Source organism: Ranitomeya variabilis, chromosome 5 (assembly GCF_051348905.1).
Source record: "Ranitomeya variabilis isolate aRanVar5 chromosome 5, aRanVar5.hap1, whole genome shotgun sequence".
NCBI classification, from domain to species: Eukaryota; Metazoa; Chordata; class Amphibia; order Anura; family Dendrobatidae; genus Ranitomeya; species Ranitomeya variabilis.
This window is the reverse complement of record NC_135236.1, coordinates 296469126-296488153: the sequence shown is the minus strand read 5'-3', so window position 1 is coordinate 296488153 and position 19028 is coordinate 296469126. Positions and strand designations below refer to the sequence as shown.

The window sequence follows — 19028 nt, the reverse complement described above, 5'->3', positions numbered from 1 at the left end:
TCCACAGCACTGCCTCACTACTGTGCATCACAGATACATCTCAACTAAAAGCCTAAATCCTTAGATCAGGAATAGAACAGGCATTTATAGCACATGTCATAACTTTTCCAGATTCTTCTGAAAAAATGTAACGAACATCCTGCATTTTACTACTGTACCCAATTTATTATATATTTTAGGAGTCCGTCGGTCCATTTTATGCCGACGCCACCAAAATGGACACTGACTCCACAATCCTGTCAGTCAGTGATTCGAGATTTATATAGGATTTTTATTTTTGGTTGCTGTGACACACTAAGACGCTTCTGCTAAGGCAGAATGAACAAAAATCAGTAATTCAGGACTTTATGCGTTTCACGGGGAGCTATAAGTGATAGACAGCTTTATTCTTTGGGTCAGGATGATTACAACAATACTTTTTACCGTATATAATTTTTTAAATGTTTTGCCGCTTTTACACAACTATTTTATAGAAAAAAGTGTTATTTGCATCACTGTATTCTGTCGCCTATAGCATTTTTATTTCTTTGCTGATAGAGCTGTATGGCGGTTAGATTTTTGCAGGACAAAATGGCATTTTCAGCTATACCATCTTTATTTACGTTCGACTTAATCACGTTTTATTTCACGTTTTTTGGTGTGTTGAATACATAAACAAAAAAAAAAGTTCACACTTGGTATCGCTGCGTCCGTAATGACCCAATCTCTAAATTTGTCACACAACTTAACCCCTTTAGTTTTCATCATAAATGTATGTATTTATTGCTATATTTGTATATTTTTTATTTTTTTATGTTATTGGTATTTATTTTGTTTTTGTGTTTATTTAACTTTTTTAGCTGTTTTCCTTTTTTTTCCAACTTTTATTACTTTGATTGCTTTGTTGCATGAGCGTCGATTGGAAGGAGAGCCCCCATTCTCTCCTAGCCTCTTAAATGTTGCGATCTATGTCGCTCATGTCATTTAGGGGTTAAACAGGCTGAGCTCTTCTATTATTTATGCCGCTTTTCCTGTGGGAATTGTGCGGGCACAGCTCCTGTGACATGCCCAATTTCAATGAAATACCTATACGTCATTGGTTGGGAACCCGTGCCCAGCCGTATAGGTACGTCAAATGTTGTGATGGACTTATTGAAACCCAAGTGCAAAAAATTTTGTCCCCAAATACATACATTTTTAAGAATAATATTGTCCCCTCTAAGTCCCAGGAAAATTATACGGTACTTTTTGTTAGTGTAGTCATAACTATAGCAACTGTTACAATCAATGTACCATATGCTGATGATTGTATTAAAATAAAAACTGCAGCAGAATTGACATTTTCATTCTGGATTTTTGAAACCTTTAAAAATGTTTGTCTAATTTATGGAGATAAAAACCATACTAATAAAAATTGAAGTATAATACAGTAAGGGGCAAAAAACATTATCATTCAGAATGAAAAGCAGAGGAAAAAAAGTTCATGTCTGGACATATCCTAAAAGGGGTTGGTATATTAACAATAACATACTAGGTTGCTGTATACTCTCCTTCTGTCGCTTACTTGGACCTCTGATTTGGCTGGTGTACAGGTGTCTTTAGAAGCACATTATCAATGAAATTCAGGTTGCTGAAGTTACCTGACCATGGCAGCCACTATAACTGGTCCCAGTAGTCATTCTGCCGCTTTGAACTGTGACTTTTTCCTTCCCGTGATAACAGACTAAGGAGTGGTCTGTACTGGATCACGGTAACTGCCGGCAGGCGAGTGTAGCTTCGTTTTGTTAATTTTAATAACCCAAGCCGCTGGTAAAGTTAAGTTTAGCCTGGTCAACCCCCTTTTGAGGAGTTAAAATGAATTACCACCCTTTTTATCTAACATATTATTAATTATGACCTGTTCAGAATAAGGCAGTATGCAGCTCGTCTATCTGCTACATTTAACTTAAACCCTCTTATCAAACAGCACTGATAAGTTGTTTATTTTTTCCTGTATATTTTTTATTTTCTATCACAGGTTCATTATCTTTTTGGAGGAAATCCAGGAAAATCCTGTTCACCGAAAATGCGGTTAGATGACTTCTGGTCTTTGAAATTATGTCGACCTTCCAAAGAGTACTTGCTAAGGCACTGCAAATACCTCATTAGAAAACACAGGTACCGAAAATCAAGCATTTAAAGTGGTTGTCCAATATTTTTGGGTTTTATATTAAATGCGTTTATTTGGGGATAGAAATAATTTTTTAAATCTAGGTTTCATTAAAAATGTTGCAACACTGACGCTGTGGAAGGAAAAATATGCATTATGTTGCTGGATGCAGAATAAGTTAATGGATGTTACTGTAACGTACACATAAGCCCCCATTCCCCAGTTGGATGCCAAAAGTGTATTCTGTCACACGGTCTGGTTGGTGTAACGTTTACCGTATTTTTCGGACTATAAGACGCACCGGACCATAAGGCGCACCCCAAATTTGGGGTGAAAATTGCTGAAAAAAAGATTTTTTTTTTTATAAGATGGTCTGTCTTATTGTCCGAATTTACAGTATCTTACCTGAGGGCTGGCGGTGGCAGAGCAGGGTCACAGGAGGCATGGTGTCGGCAGAGGTGGGGTGATGCGGTGTGGCGTGCACCTGAGCAGGGTCCCTTCCTGCTTAGGTGGGCGACGCCACGGCCTGGTGTCCATGGGGGGTTTGCAGCAGTGTTGTGGTGGCAGAAGAGGTGCAGGGATGATGAGTGGTATGGCGTGCGCAGGGTCCCTTCCACACGTGAGGTGACGCAGCGGCCCGGTATGCAATGTGAGCAGCAGAGCCGGGTTAATCACCGGTTTATCGGTGGCGGCGGCGGCCATCTTCCCGAGGCCGCGCGTGCGCAGATGGAGTGCTCTGCTTCCCGGGGCTTCAGGAAAATGGCCGCGGGAGGCCGCGCGTGCGCAGATGGAGATCGCGGCGGCCATTTTCCTGAAGCCAAGATCTAAATCTGCGAACTCTGCTTCAGGAAAATGGCCGCCGCGATCTCCATCTGCGCACGCGCGGCCTCCCGCGGCCATTTTCCTGAATCCCCGGGAAGCAGAGCACTCCATCTGCGCATGCGCGGCCTCAGGAAGATGGCCGCCGCCACCGATAAACCGGTGATCAACCCGGCTCTGCTGCTCGCATTGCATTCCGGGCCGCTGCATCACCTCACGGGTGGAAGGGACCCTGGGCACGCCATACCGCACCTCTGCCACCGCCACCACACCGGGTAAGCCTGCATTACAACTATAAGACACAACCCCTATTTTCCCCTCTTTTTTGGGGGGGAAAAAGTGCGTCTTGTAGTCCGAAAAATACGGTAACTGTATAGAAAAGCGCAGCAGACTGTCCCTTAACTGAAGCCTTGGCATTCATCCGGACCGTGGCCACCATCGGGCACACAACTTACTGACAGTGCCAACAACCGTAATGTGTACTGTACCTAGCCTAAAAGTCTCTTCTGCTACATATAAATTTTTCGCTGTGCATATTTGGTCAGGACTTGGTTAACTGTTGATTCCTTCATCATGACTAATAACATAATAACATGAGCATAATGAATCTGTAAACTTCAGAGTAAAGTTTGTTCAATATTAAATCTGTAACCTAAAAATAATTTTTAATTTCTTCAGGTTTGAAGAACGTGCTCAGACAGAGCCACTTAGTGCATTAAAATACTTGCAGAATGAATTATTTGTCACCGTGGATCATTCAGACCCTGAAGAGACAAAAGAGGTGGGGAAAAATGTATTTTTCTACTCGTAACGCTTTCAAATGAGTGAACGGTCTCCTGGGTTACATGGGCTTACAGTGCTCACTGTATTTTTTTATGTGCTATATGGATTTGTTAGACGTTGATGTACATATGTATATTACATACACGTGCGTGTAATATGCTTTTTCCTTACACCTTGGTGTACGCACGCAATACAAGCAGTATGAAATTCTTGTTTACAGTATTGTCTAACTACTTATTTGGGGAACTCCCTTTAAGGCCTCTTTCACACTTCCGTTTTTTACAATTAGTCACAATCCATCAAAATGTTGAAAAGATGGATCCTTTGCAGATTGTAAAAAACGGGTGCACTGGGTCCGTTTTTTGACAGATAAGCACACGTTGTGTATGCGGCTTCGCCGCATTTTTCCGCTGCAAAAACGCATGCACAACACAACCTATGTTAAAAATAATAAAAAATCGTGATACTCTTACCTTCTGGCGTCCCCCGCAGCCTTCCCGCGGCCTTCCCGATGCTCGCGATGCTGCCGGCAGCTCCAATTCCAAGTAATGCCTTGCGAGCAATGACCTGTGATGACATGGAGGTCTCGCGAGACCACTACGTCATCGGGTCATTTTGCAAGGCATTAAAGGGAACGGGAGCTGCCGGCAGTATCGCGAGCATCGGGAAGGCTACGGGGGACGCCTGAAGGTAAGAATATCACGATTTTTTATTTTTAGCATTATATCTTTTTACTATTGATGCTGCATAGACAGCATCAATAGTAAAAAGAGAGCGAGCGAGAGAGAATTTCCCTGACTGGAAATTCTTCCACGCGTGCTCAATTTCAGACTGCATCCGTCGCTGGATTCCTGCTTTTGACAGTCAGCCACGGATCCTGCATCCATAGGCTTCCATTATAGCCGACGACAGACCGCACAGGATCCGCCGCTCAGCGATTTTTCGACGTACAGAAAAAACTTTCCTCTGTGCGTTGTCTCCGCCCGACGGACAGCAATTTTACGACGGATCCAGTGCACGACGGATCAAACGAAAGGCAATCCGTCGCTAATAAAAGTCTGAGAAAAAAAATGGATCCAGCAGAAATATTTGCTGGATCCGTTTTTTTATTCCACAAAACGACGCATTGTGACGGAAAAAGAAAGACCGAAGTGTGAAAGAGACCTTAGTCAACAATACTCACAAGTATAGCACGTGAAAGGATGAAAGCAAAATGTCCACTTCTGTAAAAGGTCTTTAACCCCTTCACCCCAAAGCCTGTTTTCACCTTCCTGACCAAGCCAGTTTTTACAATTCTGACCACTGTCACTTTGTCGTCGTAACTCTAAAATGCTTCAACGGATCCCGGTGACTCTGAGACTGTTTTCTCGTGACATATTGTACTTTATGATCTTAATAAAATTTCTTTGATTTGACTTGCGTTTATTTGCGAAAAAAGGAAATTTGGCAAAAAATTTTGAGAATTTCGCAAATTTCAAACTTTTAATTTTTATGCCCTTAAATCAGAGAGTCATATCACACAAAATAGTTAATAACATTCCCCCATGTCTACTTTACATCAGCACAATATTGGAAACATTATTTTTTTTTGTTTTGAAGTTATAAGAGTTAAAAGTTGACCAGCGATTTCTCATTTTTACAACAAAATTTGCAAAACCATTTTTTTGGGACCACCTGACATTTGAAGTGACTGAGGGGCCTATGTGACAGAAAATACCCCAAAATGACACGATTTTAAAAACTGCACCCCTCAAGGTACTCAAAACCACATTCAAGAAGTTAATTTACTCTTCAGGTGCTTCACAGGAATTTTCGGAATGTGGAAGAAAAAAAAAGAATTGCGTATGTTTCACAAAAATATTCCTTTGGCAAAAAAACGCTGCTTTTTTATGGAGTTTTTTGCCTGCGTTTGCGCTTTTTATGCTCATGCGTTCGATATTTCCAGTAGGGCGAGTCTCAATGGGCATGTCTAAATAAGTTCCTGGACATGCGCAGTCCGAAGTACGCAAGCGCAGCGAACGCATACGTACGCATGCGTTCCCATAGGCAGTATTGCGTTTTTTGAACGCATTCATCCGCATGCGCATATTTGATGGAAATTTGCCGCCTCAAAAATTCTGGGATTCTGTCTGAATCACGTACATCAGAGATTTACACGGAAACCCCATTGTAAGCACTCAGGGCAGAGTGCAGGATAAATGTGCGGCAAGCCTTACTGCGATCTTTGGGAGGCAGAATGAAAAAAATCAACAGCAGGTGAAGAATTGATTTTTTTTTTTTTTTTTTTTACTGTTCCTCGTGTGGTGTAGCTGATTAGACTTAATTCTTTGGGTTGGTGCGATTACAGCGATACCAGATAAATATCGAGTTTTCATGTTTGGCTGCTGTCACACACTAAAAGATGCTTTTTATTACAGAAACTAGTTTTTGCATCACCATATTTTCAGAGCTGTAATTTTTTCATATGTCAGCTGACAGTCATGTGAGGACTTGTTTTTTTGTGGGATGAGTTGACGTTTTTATTGGTATCCTCTTCAGGCACATGATACATTTTTGATCGCTTCCTATTCTGATTTTTGGGTGTCAGAACAAAAACCAGCAATTCAGGAATTGCTTTTTTTACAGTGTTCGCTGAAGGGGTTAAGTGGGACAGTTTTATAGAGCGGGTCGTTACGGATGCAGCGATACCAAATGTGTACTTTTTTGTTTTTTTTAATTTAAATGTATTTATTGGGAAAAATATTTTCCTTTTTTTTTTTTTTCTTTATTTAGGGATTTAAAATATATATATACTGTATACGTGTGTGTGTATGTATATAAGTTGGTCACACAGGGTTAATAGCAGCGTTAACGGAGTGCGTTATGCTGTGAATTCTGCTTTTGGGTTCCCTCCGGTGGTGGTAGGTGGTAATGCAGTTGTCCCTGGGTTGCAGTCCTGGTCAGGTGTGTCTGCTGATTGCAGTTCTGACTGGGGTATTTAGGTTTGCAGGATTCATTAGTCCTTGCCAGTTGTCAATTGTTGTTGGGAGGTGTTGGACCTCTGCCTGGTTCCTCCTGTCATTCTGCCAAATCAGCAAAGATCTGTGTCTGGTTTTTTTTTTCCTGTGGCACACATGCTGTGTGCTTCACAATTCAGTGCTATTCTTTGTGTTTTCTTGTCCAGCTTAGATTGTGTCAGTATTTTCTCAGTCTTGCTGGATTCTCTGGAGTGGCAGATATACATTCCATGTCTTTAGTTAGATTGTGGAACTTTTTGTATTATCTGTTGTGGATATTTTTGGAAGGGTTTTAATACTGACCGCCTAGTAATCTGTCCTATCCTTTCCTATTTAGCTAGAGTGGCCTCTTTTGCTAAATCCTGTTTTCTACCTGCGTGTGTCTATTCTTCTCCTACTCACAGTCATTATTCGTGGGGGGCTGCCTATCCTTTGGGGGTCTGCTCTGAGGCAAGATAGCATTCCTATTTCCATCTATAGGGGTATTTAGTCCTCCGGCTGTGTCGAGGTGTCTAGGGTTTGTTAGGCACACCCCACGGCTACTTCTAGTTGCGGTGTTAGTTCAGGATTTGCGGTCAGTACAGGTTCCACCGACTCCAGAGAAAGTTTTCATGCGGCTCCAAGGTCACCGGATCATAACAGCATTAACCGCGGCATAACGCGGTCCGTTAACGCTGTCATTAACCCTTTGTCAGCGCGGAGTGGAGTATGGAGCAGGCGTCGGGCACTGACTGGATGGGAGTAGGGAGGGACTAATTCTCGTGTGCCCGTCGCTGATTGGTCGCAGCAGCCAGAACAGGCAGCTGGCGAGACCAATCAGCGACGCGGGATTTCCGTGACTGACGTTGCCGACAGAAAGACAGAAGTATCCCTTAGACAATTATATAGTATAGAGATATCTATCTATCTCTATCAATCTCTATCTCTATGCACGCTCATTGCTATCTAATTAACGCTGCTGGTGATTAAACTAAAGTAAATAATGAAAACATTCAATAGCGCTTACGCAGGTGGTAAATTAAATTAAAAGGAAGTTAATAACAATAATTGTGGTGATGTGGGGGGGCGGGATTATGTGTGGTGATGTGGGGGGGCGGGATTATGTGTGGTGATCGGGGGGGCGGGATTATGTGTGGTGATGGGCGGGATTGTGTGGTGATGTGGGGGGGCGGGATTATGTGTGGTGATGTGGGGGGGCGGGATTATGTGTGGTGATGTGGGGGGGCGGGATTATGTGTGGTGATGTGAGGGGGGGGCGGGATTGTGTGTGGGATTGTGTGGTGATGTGGTTGGGGGTGGATCTACTGTGCAGGGGGCTGGATTAGCGAGTAATCACAATGCTATATATATATAATTGTCTAAGGGTCACTTCAGTCTTTCTTTCTGTCCTACTGTCTGTCTTTCTTTCTGTCACGGATATTCATTGGTCGCGGCCTCTGTCTGTCATGGAACCCAAGTCGCTGATTGGTTGTGGCAAAACAGCCACGACCAATCAGCGACGGGCACAGTCCGGAGGAAAAATGGCCGCTCCTTCCTCCCCGCAGTCAGTGCCCGCTCCATACTCCCCTCCAGTCTGCCCTCACAGGGTTAATGGCAGCGGTAACGGACCGCGTTATGCCGCGGTGTAATGCACTCCGTTACCGCTGCTATTAACCCTGTGTGACCAACTTTTTACTATTCATGCTGCCTATGCAGCATGAATAGTAAAACGATCTAATGTTAATAATAATAATAATAATAATAAAAAAAAAAAATCGTTATACTCACCGTCCGTCAGCCCCCGAATCGACAACAGGCCTTTCTCACTCGCGACGCTCCAAGAACCGGTCCATGCTGCGATCTCGCGAGATGATGACGTAGCAGTCTCGCGAGACCGCAATGCACTCTTGAGAACGGAACGCACGAGCAGCGTCAGTAACCGCTTCGCTTGGATCCGGGGGCTCCGGAAGGTGAGTATATAACTATTTTTTATTTTATTTCTTTTTTTTTTTTTTTTTTTTTAACAGGGATATGATGCCCACATTGCTATATACTACGTGGGCTGGGCAATATACTACGTGGCTGTGCTATATACTAAGTGGGCTGCGCAATATACAACGTGGGCTGCGCAATGTACTGCGTGGGCTGCGCAATGTACTGCGTGGGCTGCGCAATGTACTGCGTGGGCTGCGCAATGTACTGCGTGGGCTGCGCAATGTACTGCGTGGGCTGCGCAATGTACTGCGTGGGCTGCGCAATGTACTGCGTGGGCTGCGCAATGTACTGCGTGGGCTGCGCAATGTACTGCGTGGGCTGCGCAATGTACTGCGTGGGCTGCGCAATGTACTGCGTGGGCTGCGCAATGTACTGCGTGGGCTGCGCAATGTACTGCGTGGGCTGCGCAATGTACTGCGTGGGCTGCGCAATGTACTGCGTGGGCTGCGCAATGTACTGCGTGGGCTGCGCAATGTACTGCGTGGGCTGCGCAATGTACTGCGTGGGCTGCGCAATGTACTGCGTGGGCTGCGCAATGTACTGCGTGGGCTGCGCAATGTACTGCGTGGGCTGCGCAATGTACTGCGTGGGCTGCGCAATGTACTGCGTGGGCTGCGCAATGTACTGCGTGGGCTGCGCAATGTACTGCGTGGGCTGCGCAATGTACTGCGTAAGCTGCGCAATGTACTGCGTGGGCTGCGCTATACACTACGCATACATATTCTAGAATACCCCATGCGTTAGAATCGGGCCACTATGTATGTATGTGTGTGTGTGTGTGTGTGTGTGTGTGTGTGTGTGTGTGTGTGTGTGTGTGTGTGTGTGTGTGTATATATCCGGGATTGGCATCTGCACCGTCGCAGCTACATCCACAAAATTTTGCACAGTCACACGTCTAGACCCCGAGAGCGTCATAGGCTATGTTGTGAGGCAAAATTTTAACCCTGCGCGTTCCAATTCACCAAACAATTTTGCCCCTATCTACATAATGGGGGAAAAAGTGAAAGGAAAAGTGTTGGAGGCAAATTGACAGCCAGGAGGAGATGGCATACAGGTATATACTGTATACAGGGGAGATGATATACAGCTATATATTATATACAGGAGGAGATGACATATAGGTATATACTATATACAGGGGAGATGACATGCATGTATATACTATATACAGGAGGAGATGACATACAGCTATATATTATATACAGGAGGAGATGACATACAGGTATATACTATATACAGGGGAGATGACATACAGGTATACTATATACAGGGGAGATGACATACAGCTATATATTATATACAGGAGGAGATGACATACAGGTATATACTATATACAGGAGATGACATACAGGTATACTATATACAGGAGGAGATGACATACAGCTATATATTATATACAGGAGGAGATGACATACAGGTATATACTATATACAGGGGAGATGACATACAGGTATACTATATACAGGAGGAGATGACATACAGCTATATATTATATACAGGAGGAGATGACATACAGGTATATACTATATACAGGAGATGACATACAGGTATATACTATATACAGGATAGATGACATTCAGGTATATACTATATACAGGATAGATGACATTCAGGTATATACTATATACAGGAGGTGACAGGCGTATATACTATATACAGGAGGAGATGACTTACAGGTATATACTCTATACAGGAGGAGATGACATACAGGTATGTACTGAGGTGAAAATGAAGAGGTGTGAGTGCAAAAGGAGAGGAGTGAGGGGAAAATAGTGGAGTGATTGGAAAAAGACAGGTGTGAGGTCAAAATGTCAGGTGTTGGGGGGGCGGGGGGGAAATGAGAGAAGTGAGGGGAGAAAATGAGGTGTGAGGGGGAAAATGAGGTCTGGGGGAAAATGAGATGTGAGGGGGAAAATGAGAGGCGTGATGGGAAAATGAGAGAAGTGAGGTGCTTTAACTAACAGTTAGTTACTATGCCTGGGCAACGCCGGGCTCTTCAGCTAAGATAGATATAGATGGATATAGATGGATATAGATGGATATAGATGGATATAGATGGATATAGATGGATATAGATGGATATAGATGGATATAGATGGATATAGATGGATATAGATAGATATAGATAGATATAGATAGATAGATATCGAGGTATCATTGTCTAAGGGATACTTTCGTCTTTCTGTCCTCAACTTCCGTAACGGAAATCCCGCGTCGCTGATTGGTCTCGCCAGCTGCCTGTCATGGCTGCCGCAACTAATCAGCGACGGGCACAGTCCGATTAGTCCCTCCCAACTCCCCTGCAGTCAGTGCCCGGCGCCCGCATACTCCCATCCGGTCACCGCTAACACAGGGTTAATGCCAGCGGTAACGGAACGCGTTATGCCGCGGGTAACGCACTCCGTTATTGCTGCTATTAACCCTGTGTGTCCCCAACTTTTTACTATTGATGCTGCCTATGCAACATCAATAGTAAAAACATGTAATGTTAAAAAATAATTTAAAAAAAACAAACCTGCTATTCTCACCCTCCGTAGTGTGCCGAGGCGCGCGCGGCTCCCGCCATCTTCCGTTCCCAGAGATGCATTGCAAAATTACCCAGAAGACTTGGCGGTCTCGCGAGACCGCTAAGTCATGTGGGTAATTTCGCAATGCATTCTGGGAACGGAAGATGGCTGCAGCCGCGCGCGCATCTCCAGAGCTTCGATGGATCCCGGAGGGTAAGTATGTAACTATTTTTTATTTTAATAATTTTTTTAAACAGGGATATGGTGCCCACACTGCTGTATACTACATGGGCTGTGTTATATACTACGTGGGCTGCGTTATATACCGCGTGGCTGCTATATACTCTCTAGCCAGTGTTAGATACTGCAGGTCAATGCAGCGTCAAGACGCGTACGGAGGTATCCACATGGCCTGCGTACCCAATGTAAAAGATGGGGTACGCAGAACACATGCAGACGTAGGCGGGGCTGAAGGAAGAAGGCTTTCATCCGCAGCCCTGCTTATCTTTGTGCAGTAGTCCATCTCCTACTATTCTAAAGCTAACAGAATTTTTTTTTTTGTTCAGTTTCAGCTGCTTCCATCTGCACTTTTTAAATCTAACAAAGATTTCACCCCGTTGGGTAAGTTACATTATTGTAAAAATGTTTTACAGTATTTTATCAATGGCTGTATAATCATGTAATTAAACACTATCAATGATGCAGTATTATGGCAATATAGTAATTGACCATCTTTGATTCATTATTAATTTACAATAAAAATCTGTAATAAAATATATATGGGGGAATTAATGATAGGATTAAAAAATAACCTTCTACTTTAGTAAATGTAAAGCTGATCTTTCCTTTAACACCTTTCCTCTGCAACTAATTTTATTTTTAGCACTTGGGTCATTCCATATCAAGTGATCCAAATATGAATATTTTTTTTACCTTACGTCTTTAGATTTTTTTTATTTTTTGTTTTTATGAAGTACAACTTTAGTTAATTACAAATTAAAAGTTTAAAATTTTTTTCTTCATCAGTTAATTTTTTACAGATTTTTAAAGTTGTGAAAAAGCGCGGATTTTGGCCTGGTATGGCTTTACATTTTTTATCATATCTCGGGCTAGAATTAAGATATAGAGGTAGGAGAGGCATCATTTTTCTCAGAACGGTACCGGCTTTCATTTGATATGTCACAAGACTATGTTTCTTTATATTTTGTTTTGGAGAAATCAAATTAGAAATTTTGATGCGCAATTCTGAAAAAAACGTATGTTTTAAAATTGTGAAAACATGCATGTGTGTTACTCGTGTCCATGTTTATATTTGTACAGGGATTCAACTTGGGATCTATCACATTTGTATTTTTTTTTTTTAAGCCTTGAATCATCTGACTTTATGTTTGTGTGAGTTTCTTCCTTTTTTCTTTTCAAATTACAACTTACTGCATTCAACATTTATATGTAACAATAAAGAAACACAAAAAACAAATACCGAAGTGCCAGAATAAATACATCTTAATCATCATAACACAACTTGCTCAGCATTTTCAACCTGAATTCATTGAACAAGCCAAAATAAAAAAGGTGATGATATCCTCAAGTGTGATTATCTAAATACAGTCTCGTCCTAATTATGTTAAAAACAAGATTAAAAGAACCAATATTTCTACTACCTATTTATACATGGAACAATTTTTTTTCTACTATATCACTAAACCTGTCATTTATGAAGTGTTTAAGAAGAATAGTCTAGTAGTTAAATCCTCGTTCTATAAAATATGAACTAATCAAACAATAGTAGGTTTTTACACTGGCCTGTTATCATCAATTAATCATTCTAGTGGGTGAAATGTGATCTTGCCCATAAGCGCTCACTAGTAATGGCCTTTTCCTTCTGTGTCAGAGTATGTGCGGCTGTCATGGTGCTCGGCTCCACCTGAGTTATATCTGATTTTTGTTCACTTTTACAATGTCTGATTTTCTTGGATACACATAGGACGGCGCTGGACCAGAAGGTGCAGAAAAGTCACTTCTACGTCTTCATTTTCACAATCTTTGGAGAGTCCAGTAGCCATCAGCGCTGATCATATTCACAGGTCACATAGCCAGTTGTCATCCATTGCCGATCTTGTGCCGCCTTCTACCACCTCATGGACATCACTGTCTTTATTTCCACTACATGGGATGACAGTCCGGTATTGCCGAGTCCCTGTGATGGGTTCTGCTTCCTGTAACCAATATAACAAACTCTCCTCCTCTTCGTAGTCCTGGTTTGTACAATACATGAACTGGATGTTAAGAATATTTTTCTCCCTCCATTTGAGGAGTTGCCTGGGTGATAAGATTTGGTGTGAATACGGCCTCTGGAGACCCAAGCTGCCGGCCTGTCATCTGCTCTGCAGTCACCGTCTACCCCTGGTCATCCTCAGCCCTAACAAAGCTTCTCCTCTGTCCTCTCCTGCTTCTATGTGGTAACATAATAAAATAATACAGGAATATCTAACAATCATGGATTATTTGGTAAATCTAGACCCCACACTTTTACACCACAGGCTGAACAGATCTGAAATCAAGATTTTTGAACTGACACTGTAATAGTTTTATTTTTTAAAATATGATCCCATCATGATCCCAGCTTGTATTTTGGTACAGATGTGAATAGGAGCATAGCAGGCACATGTGCAGTTTTTGAAATTTTTAAATTAAACGTTTTTTTTCGGAAATGCGTTTTAAAGTTTTGCGCCTGTGATCACATAAATAAATTATTATCAAAGATACTCTTGTGACATATCTGGTGAAAGCCTGTACTGTTCTGAGTAGAATGGTGTTTATTTTGTTTCTCTATCTCTTTTCTAGCCTGAGTTATGGGGAGAAATGTAAAGGCAGGCAACACCGAAATTCGCACTTTTTCCGAACTTTGAAAATCAATTAAAAAAAAAAAAAAAAAAATCTAGAATTTTTTTTTCTTCGCATTTTGCATTCTCTGACACACTATTACCAAATAACAAAATCTCAAAAGAATTAAAAATATAGTGGTAAAAATCATTGGTTCACTTGACATGGAATGACCCACTTACATTTTTTTCCATCACCTTCTTCCTGTATTCATAATTTACGTAGCTATAAATAATATAAATATTTTTTTATGTCAAGTTGTAACTTTGATTGACTCAATGCTGTGTGGAGAAATGGTGAAGTAAAAAATAATGCCCAATTGATTTTGGATTGTTTCATCTTGTTCATATAAGGACTTAGGAACATGATTTTCAAGTTGCCACAATTACTGCCAAAACGTCTAAAAAAAATATATATATATATATCTCAGAAAAGATCATTTGCTCTCGGAGACCCCACAGGTTTATTTTTTTGTTGTTGCTTGGAGAGGACTTGTTTTAGCGTCTGTTTGATGATTTTGTTCATACTATTTTGGTATATATAAGAGATTTTGGCAGCTTTTCTTGCATCTTTAAGATCGGTGTGGCAACCAGAAAAAGTAACAAATTTCAGATTTATTTTTTTTTCTTTACATTGTTTATTATGCAGGTCAATTAGTTTTCTATTTAGATAGCTCATACTCTTATGGACAAGGCGATACAAAATGATTACTTGTTTTCTTTTGTTTTTGTTTTATTTTCCTCTTTTTTTTTTTTTTTTTTTTCAATCCTCTGATTATTGATCACTTTTTCTATATACTGTATTGCTACTATATTGTTGTAATTGGGCAAAATGGAGTGACAGATATGAACCCCACCGCTTATGTAGCTGTCTTACCTGCTTTTTTTCTCGGAGTGTTCTGAAAACTTGCCTTTTTTAATACACAGGCTTCTCAGATGTGGATCACACATACGCTCAGAGGACGCAACTCTTTGATACGCTTGTCAACTTCTTCCCGGACAGTATGACGCCGCCTAAAGGCAATTTGGTTGATCTGATTATACTGTGAAGAATGGTGAAAAGGAGATGGACAAATACTGTTAATTGTTATATGTATAATTGGAACTGAAGTTGAAAAGCAACATGTGCACATTATGTAATAGAAAACGCTGGTTTCTATAGAGTTAGGGTCTTGTCGCTGCTTAAGGCTTAATTTGCAGCAATAGTTTGATTTCTCCCCACTTTTTGAGATGCCTAAATATAAGGTAGTCTCCTAATTTTTCTCCCCTTATTTAATTACTAGGTTTTTGTCTCCCTAAGTTTTCCTCTATTTAGGGGTGAAATATTAGCCTTTGTTATTTTTGTTAACAATAGGAGGATAGCCCCCTGTGCTATAATTTTTCCTGCATTTACTAAGGTAAATAAGGGGGCTTTGGTGTATGTTACAGTAACATATGGAAATTGAGCATAAGCGCAAAATAGGATTACAAGAAGGACGACCTCCTGTACAGCTACTGTATTTTCTGTATAAAGAATGTGAATAGAAATATACTACTTCTTTTTTTTATTTTAAGGTTTTCAACCTTTACTTTGAATATAAAATTGTAGTTTGTAAGAGACTTGTGTTCTAAGCCAAATTTAACAATGGTAATATTTTGAGTTGCAGAACATTGTGCTTATTTATTCATAATCTATGTATATTGAGCACATAACCTTCCGGTACTTGACTTGGAGCAAAAAATGGAAGGGCAAGCTGTTGTAATTGGCAGTATCCCATGGCTTGTAGTCTGCACCATTTACCCCAAATTCACTAAACTCTAAGTGCATGAAAAGTATTAGATCTGAATGCTCCAATGACAAAGGTGATGTGTTAAGGATTTTAGGCTTTGGGTGTGTCATGCTGGACTGGTGTGAGTTGGGTTTCTGTAATTGCACGGGAAAGGCACAATTCATCAAGGCATTTTCGAGTACACCATGCAGAAATGCTAGAACCTTGCACAACTTCAGGATGCTAGATCACTGTGACCGGCTGATTTGCTTTACTACTTAGCCTGCTGTCCATTTTTTAAATCTATCACACTGACCCATACACCCAATTCATAAAGCCAGAGTTTGTGCAACGTTGTGCCAAAGTGTCGCGATTTATCTTTTCTTTTTTTTTTTTTTATGCCAATTGCAGTTGACTTTTTGAAAGCTGGATGGAGCTTGATAAGGTGTGGCCAAGCACACCCAGCCTATTCATCATATTTTACACATACAAGTGGGGCAAACAACGGAATTGTATGCAAGCCACATTTCTGGTGGTGGTGTACAGCCGTTGAAAGATGGGTCAAAGATGGGCGCATGCCTCTTAGTAAAGTTTGTGCATCTTACTCCAGCGTTTCCTTCATTAAGACGAACATGAAAAAGTATTAATGAATCAGGGCCACAGTGTTTTTTTGTATTTTCTTTTAAGATCTGTGGCTGAGAGTCACCAAGACCAGTGATTTTCTTGCCGATCTTTATCCGGAACATCTGGCTCAAACACGCACCTCTCATCAAGAGGTGCACGCCTTTCGTTGAATCAGGGGCGGTGATAAGTGCTGTGCATTTCCATGCACCACTCCAGAAGCCTTACTCCAGACCTGAGTGGAGTGAGTTTTCTGGCGTAAGGAATGCCAGAGCTCAAGATGAATTAGACAAGTCTTGGTTGTCGGGCCTAACCCGCCCCCCTTGTTCATCCATTAACTGGTCCATTGCAATGTATCAATTTAAAAAAAAATGAAGCATTTTTTTCCTTTAAAAAAGGCAAAACAAAACAGATGATAGAAAAACAAAAATGCAAAACAGAACACACGCGAGTTGAGATGTTGGCTTCAGCTGCTTCATCTGTCAAACATGGATGTGTAAATGCAGCCTAAGTTTTGCTAAAAAATGTTTTATGCCATACAAATCGAGTAGTTAATGTTCTCCTGAAGAAAGGTTGAGAATAACGGACAGCACTTTACCTTAAAATAAAATGGATGTATTCACACATCCATTAAAATTGCGGCTCCGTGAGACTCCAAACAGGTCCTACTCTGATCTTACTTTGCAAACCAGACTAGACTAATAGTCTATGGGAATCAGTGAGGTGCCAGTTGGAAAGCTTTGTTTTCTTCTGAAAACATCCCTTTCTCGTTTTGTTTTGTTTTTTCCCAACAGTGTGGCTCTTTTTTATTTTTTTTTTTGTTTGTTTTTTTTACTGAAGCAGGTAGACTAAACTTTTTTTTTTTTTTTTTTTTTATCCATTGACTCTAATAAAGCAATGAGTCAAAAATGGATCAAACTCTGATGGGAAACTGAAGTAGGAAGGATGTCTTATTTTTTTTACAGATCCCCATACAATTTAGTGGCCGAGTCTGATCCGCAAACTAGAGAAGACTAAGGGGTGTGTGTCAGACACATTATAGGTCCATGTGATGAATATAAAAACACAGACTTGTCAATGCGCCCAATAGTACAAAGGCCACTTTGTAGGGGTCATTTTAATACATTGAGATCTATTTTGCAGTGGTTTGACTCCAGTCATTGTTCTTGAGACAGATAGATATATATATATAGCAGTGTATTATGCGCTTTAAATGGCTGTGTAATAACTGCCTTACCATGTGTAGAATAGGTACATATATAAATCTACTTTGAGGAAAGTGCTGTCTATGGCTAAATTTTAAAGAACATACATAACAGAACATAAATGTGGACTTACATTATGGACAAAATGATCCATATGAATAAGGCCTTAGATGTCCAAAATAATTCTGCTCCTTGGCAGCAGTGGGCCATTTTTTTTCTTTCTATTTTTCATTGTCACCTTGTATGCAGGTCATGATTTAGCTTGGCGTATTGTGATGAGCACCAATGTAATTATCCAGATGGAATACAATGTAAATATTTCCATACATTAACTATGACTGAATGACTTTTGGAATAAATAACACATGCAGGCTTGTTTTTTGATAAATTGTAAATTCTTAAAGCCAAGGTGCTGCTGTTCCCGTTGTCCTCTGTGTTTCACTATACTGTATTAGGCTGGTGGTGTACTATAGATATAGAAGGATTTTTATCCACAATAAAGGTACAAAACTTGGCAAATTTGACACCATCTTCATATTGTTCTGGGAAACGATTAATTTTATACAATTTCTATTGTTTAATAAAAAAATCTAAAAGACCATCTAGGTATCTTCAGATTAAACCTGTCTGCAGCAGGCCTCCATATCGGCCAATTAGAACCATTATGGATCCATTTGTATGTGAAAAGATGTAGCAGAATTGTGTTCTATTCTGACTTTCCGTGGGTATATTCACATGAAGTATGTTGAAGTGGAAAAATCTGACTTTGTTTCTTAAGTGAAATCCACATAAAAAATCCATTTATTTTTTTTTGCAGTGGTTAACTTCAGTGTCAAGCTTGGTGCAGATTCTGAAAATCGGCATCAAAGATACTATTTTTTGTTTTTTCAATGCAGTTTTGGTTTTTAAAACCATGCTCTATGAACAGCAATTTGGATTTCCCATTGAAATCAATAAAAAGCCTATTAAAGGGAGTCTGTCACCCCTATTTTTTTCAATGAGATAAAAATATTGTTCATTTTAGCGTGAGCTCTGCATTACCGCAGTACCTTTCATATCCCCTGATTCCCCACCTTTGCTGAGAAAATACCTTTGTAATCTCTCCGGCATCCTGTGTAAATTACCCGGTATGATGGCCGGGGCCTATTCGCTGTCTCTCCCCCGCTTCTCGGCGTGCTGGACGTAATAAGATCTGTGAATAACACGGATCCCGTACAGTTTCTGTACGTGCGCATTGAATTGACCTCTAGCGCCTGCGCAGTATAAGTGACCAACTGCGGGCAAAGCATAAAATCATTATTGCGCATGCGCCGGCTTTTTACACTATGCTCTGTGCCCCGGAAGTATTGCTGTGGAAATCTTGTG

The 19028-nt window shown here is 40.8% G+C and overlaps 1 protein-coding gene across 2 annotated transcripts in view; it reads left to right on the top strand.

The window, feature by feature from the left end:
- Nucleotides 1-15613, top strand: part of MKLN1 (muskelin 1) — a 136691-nt gene extending 121078 nt beyond the window's left edge. The window contains exons 15-18 of one of the 2 annotated variants that reach the window (XM_077264454.1): nt 1997-2136; nt 3626-3728; nt 11774-11828; nt 15017-15613. In XM_077264454.1, the coding sequence (XP_077120569.1) occupies nt 1997-2136; nt 3626-3728; nt 11774-11828; nt 15017-15138 (420 nt within the window). In that variant the 3' untranslated portion in view covers nt 15139-15613. The remainder of the gene's footprint in view (nt 1-1996; nt 2137-3625; nt 3729-11773; nt 11829-15016) is intronic. The other variant, XM_077264455.1, reaches the window with a different exon arrangement.
- The last annotated feature ends 3415 nt before the right edge of the window (nt 15614-19028 follow it).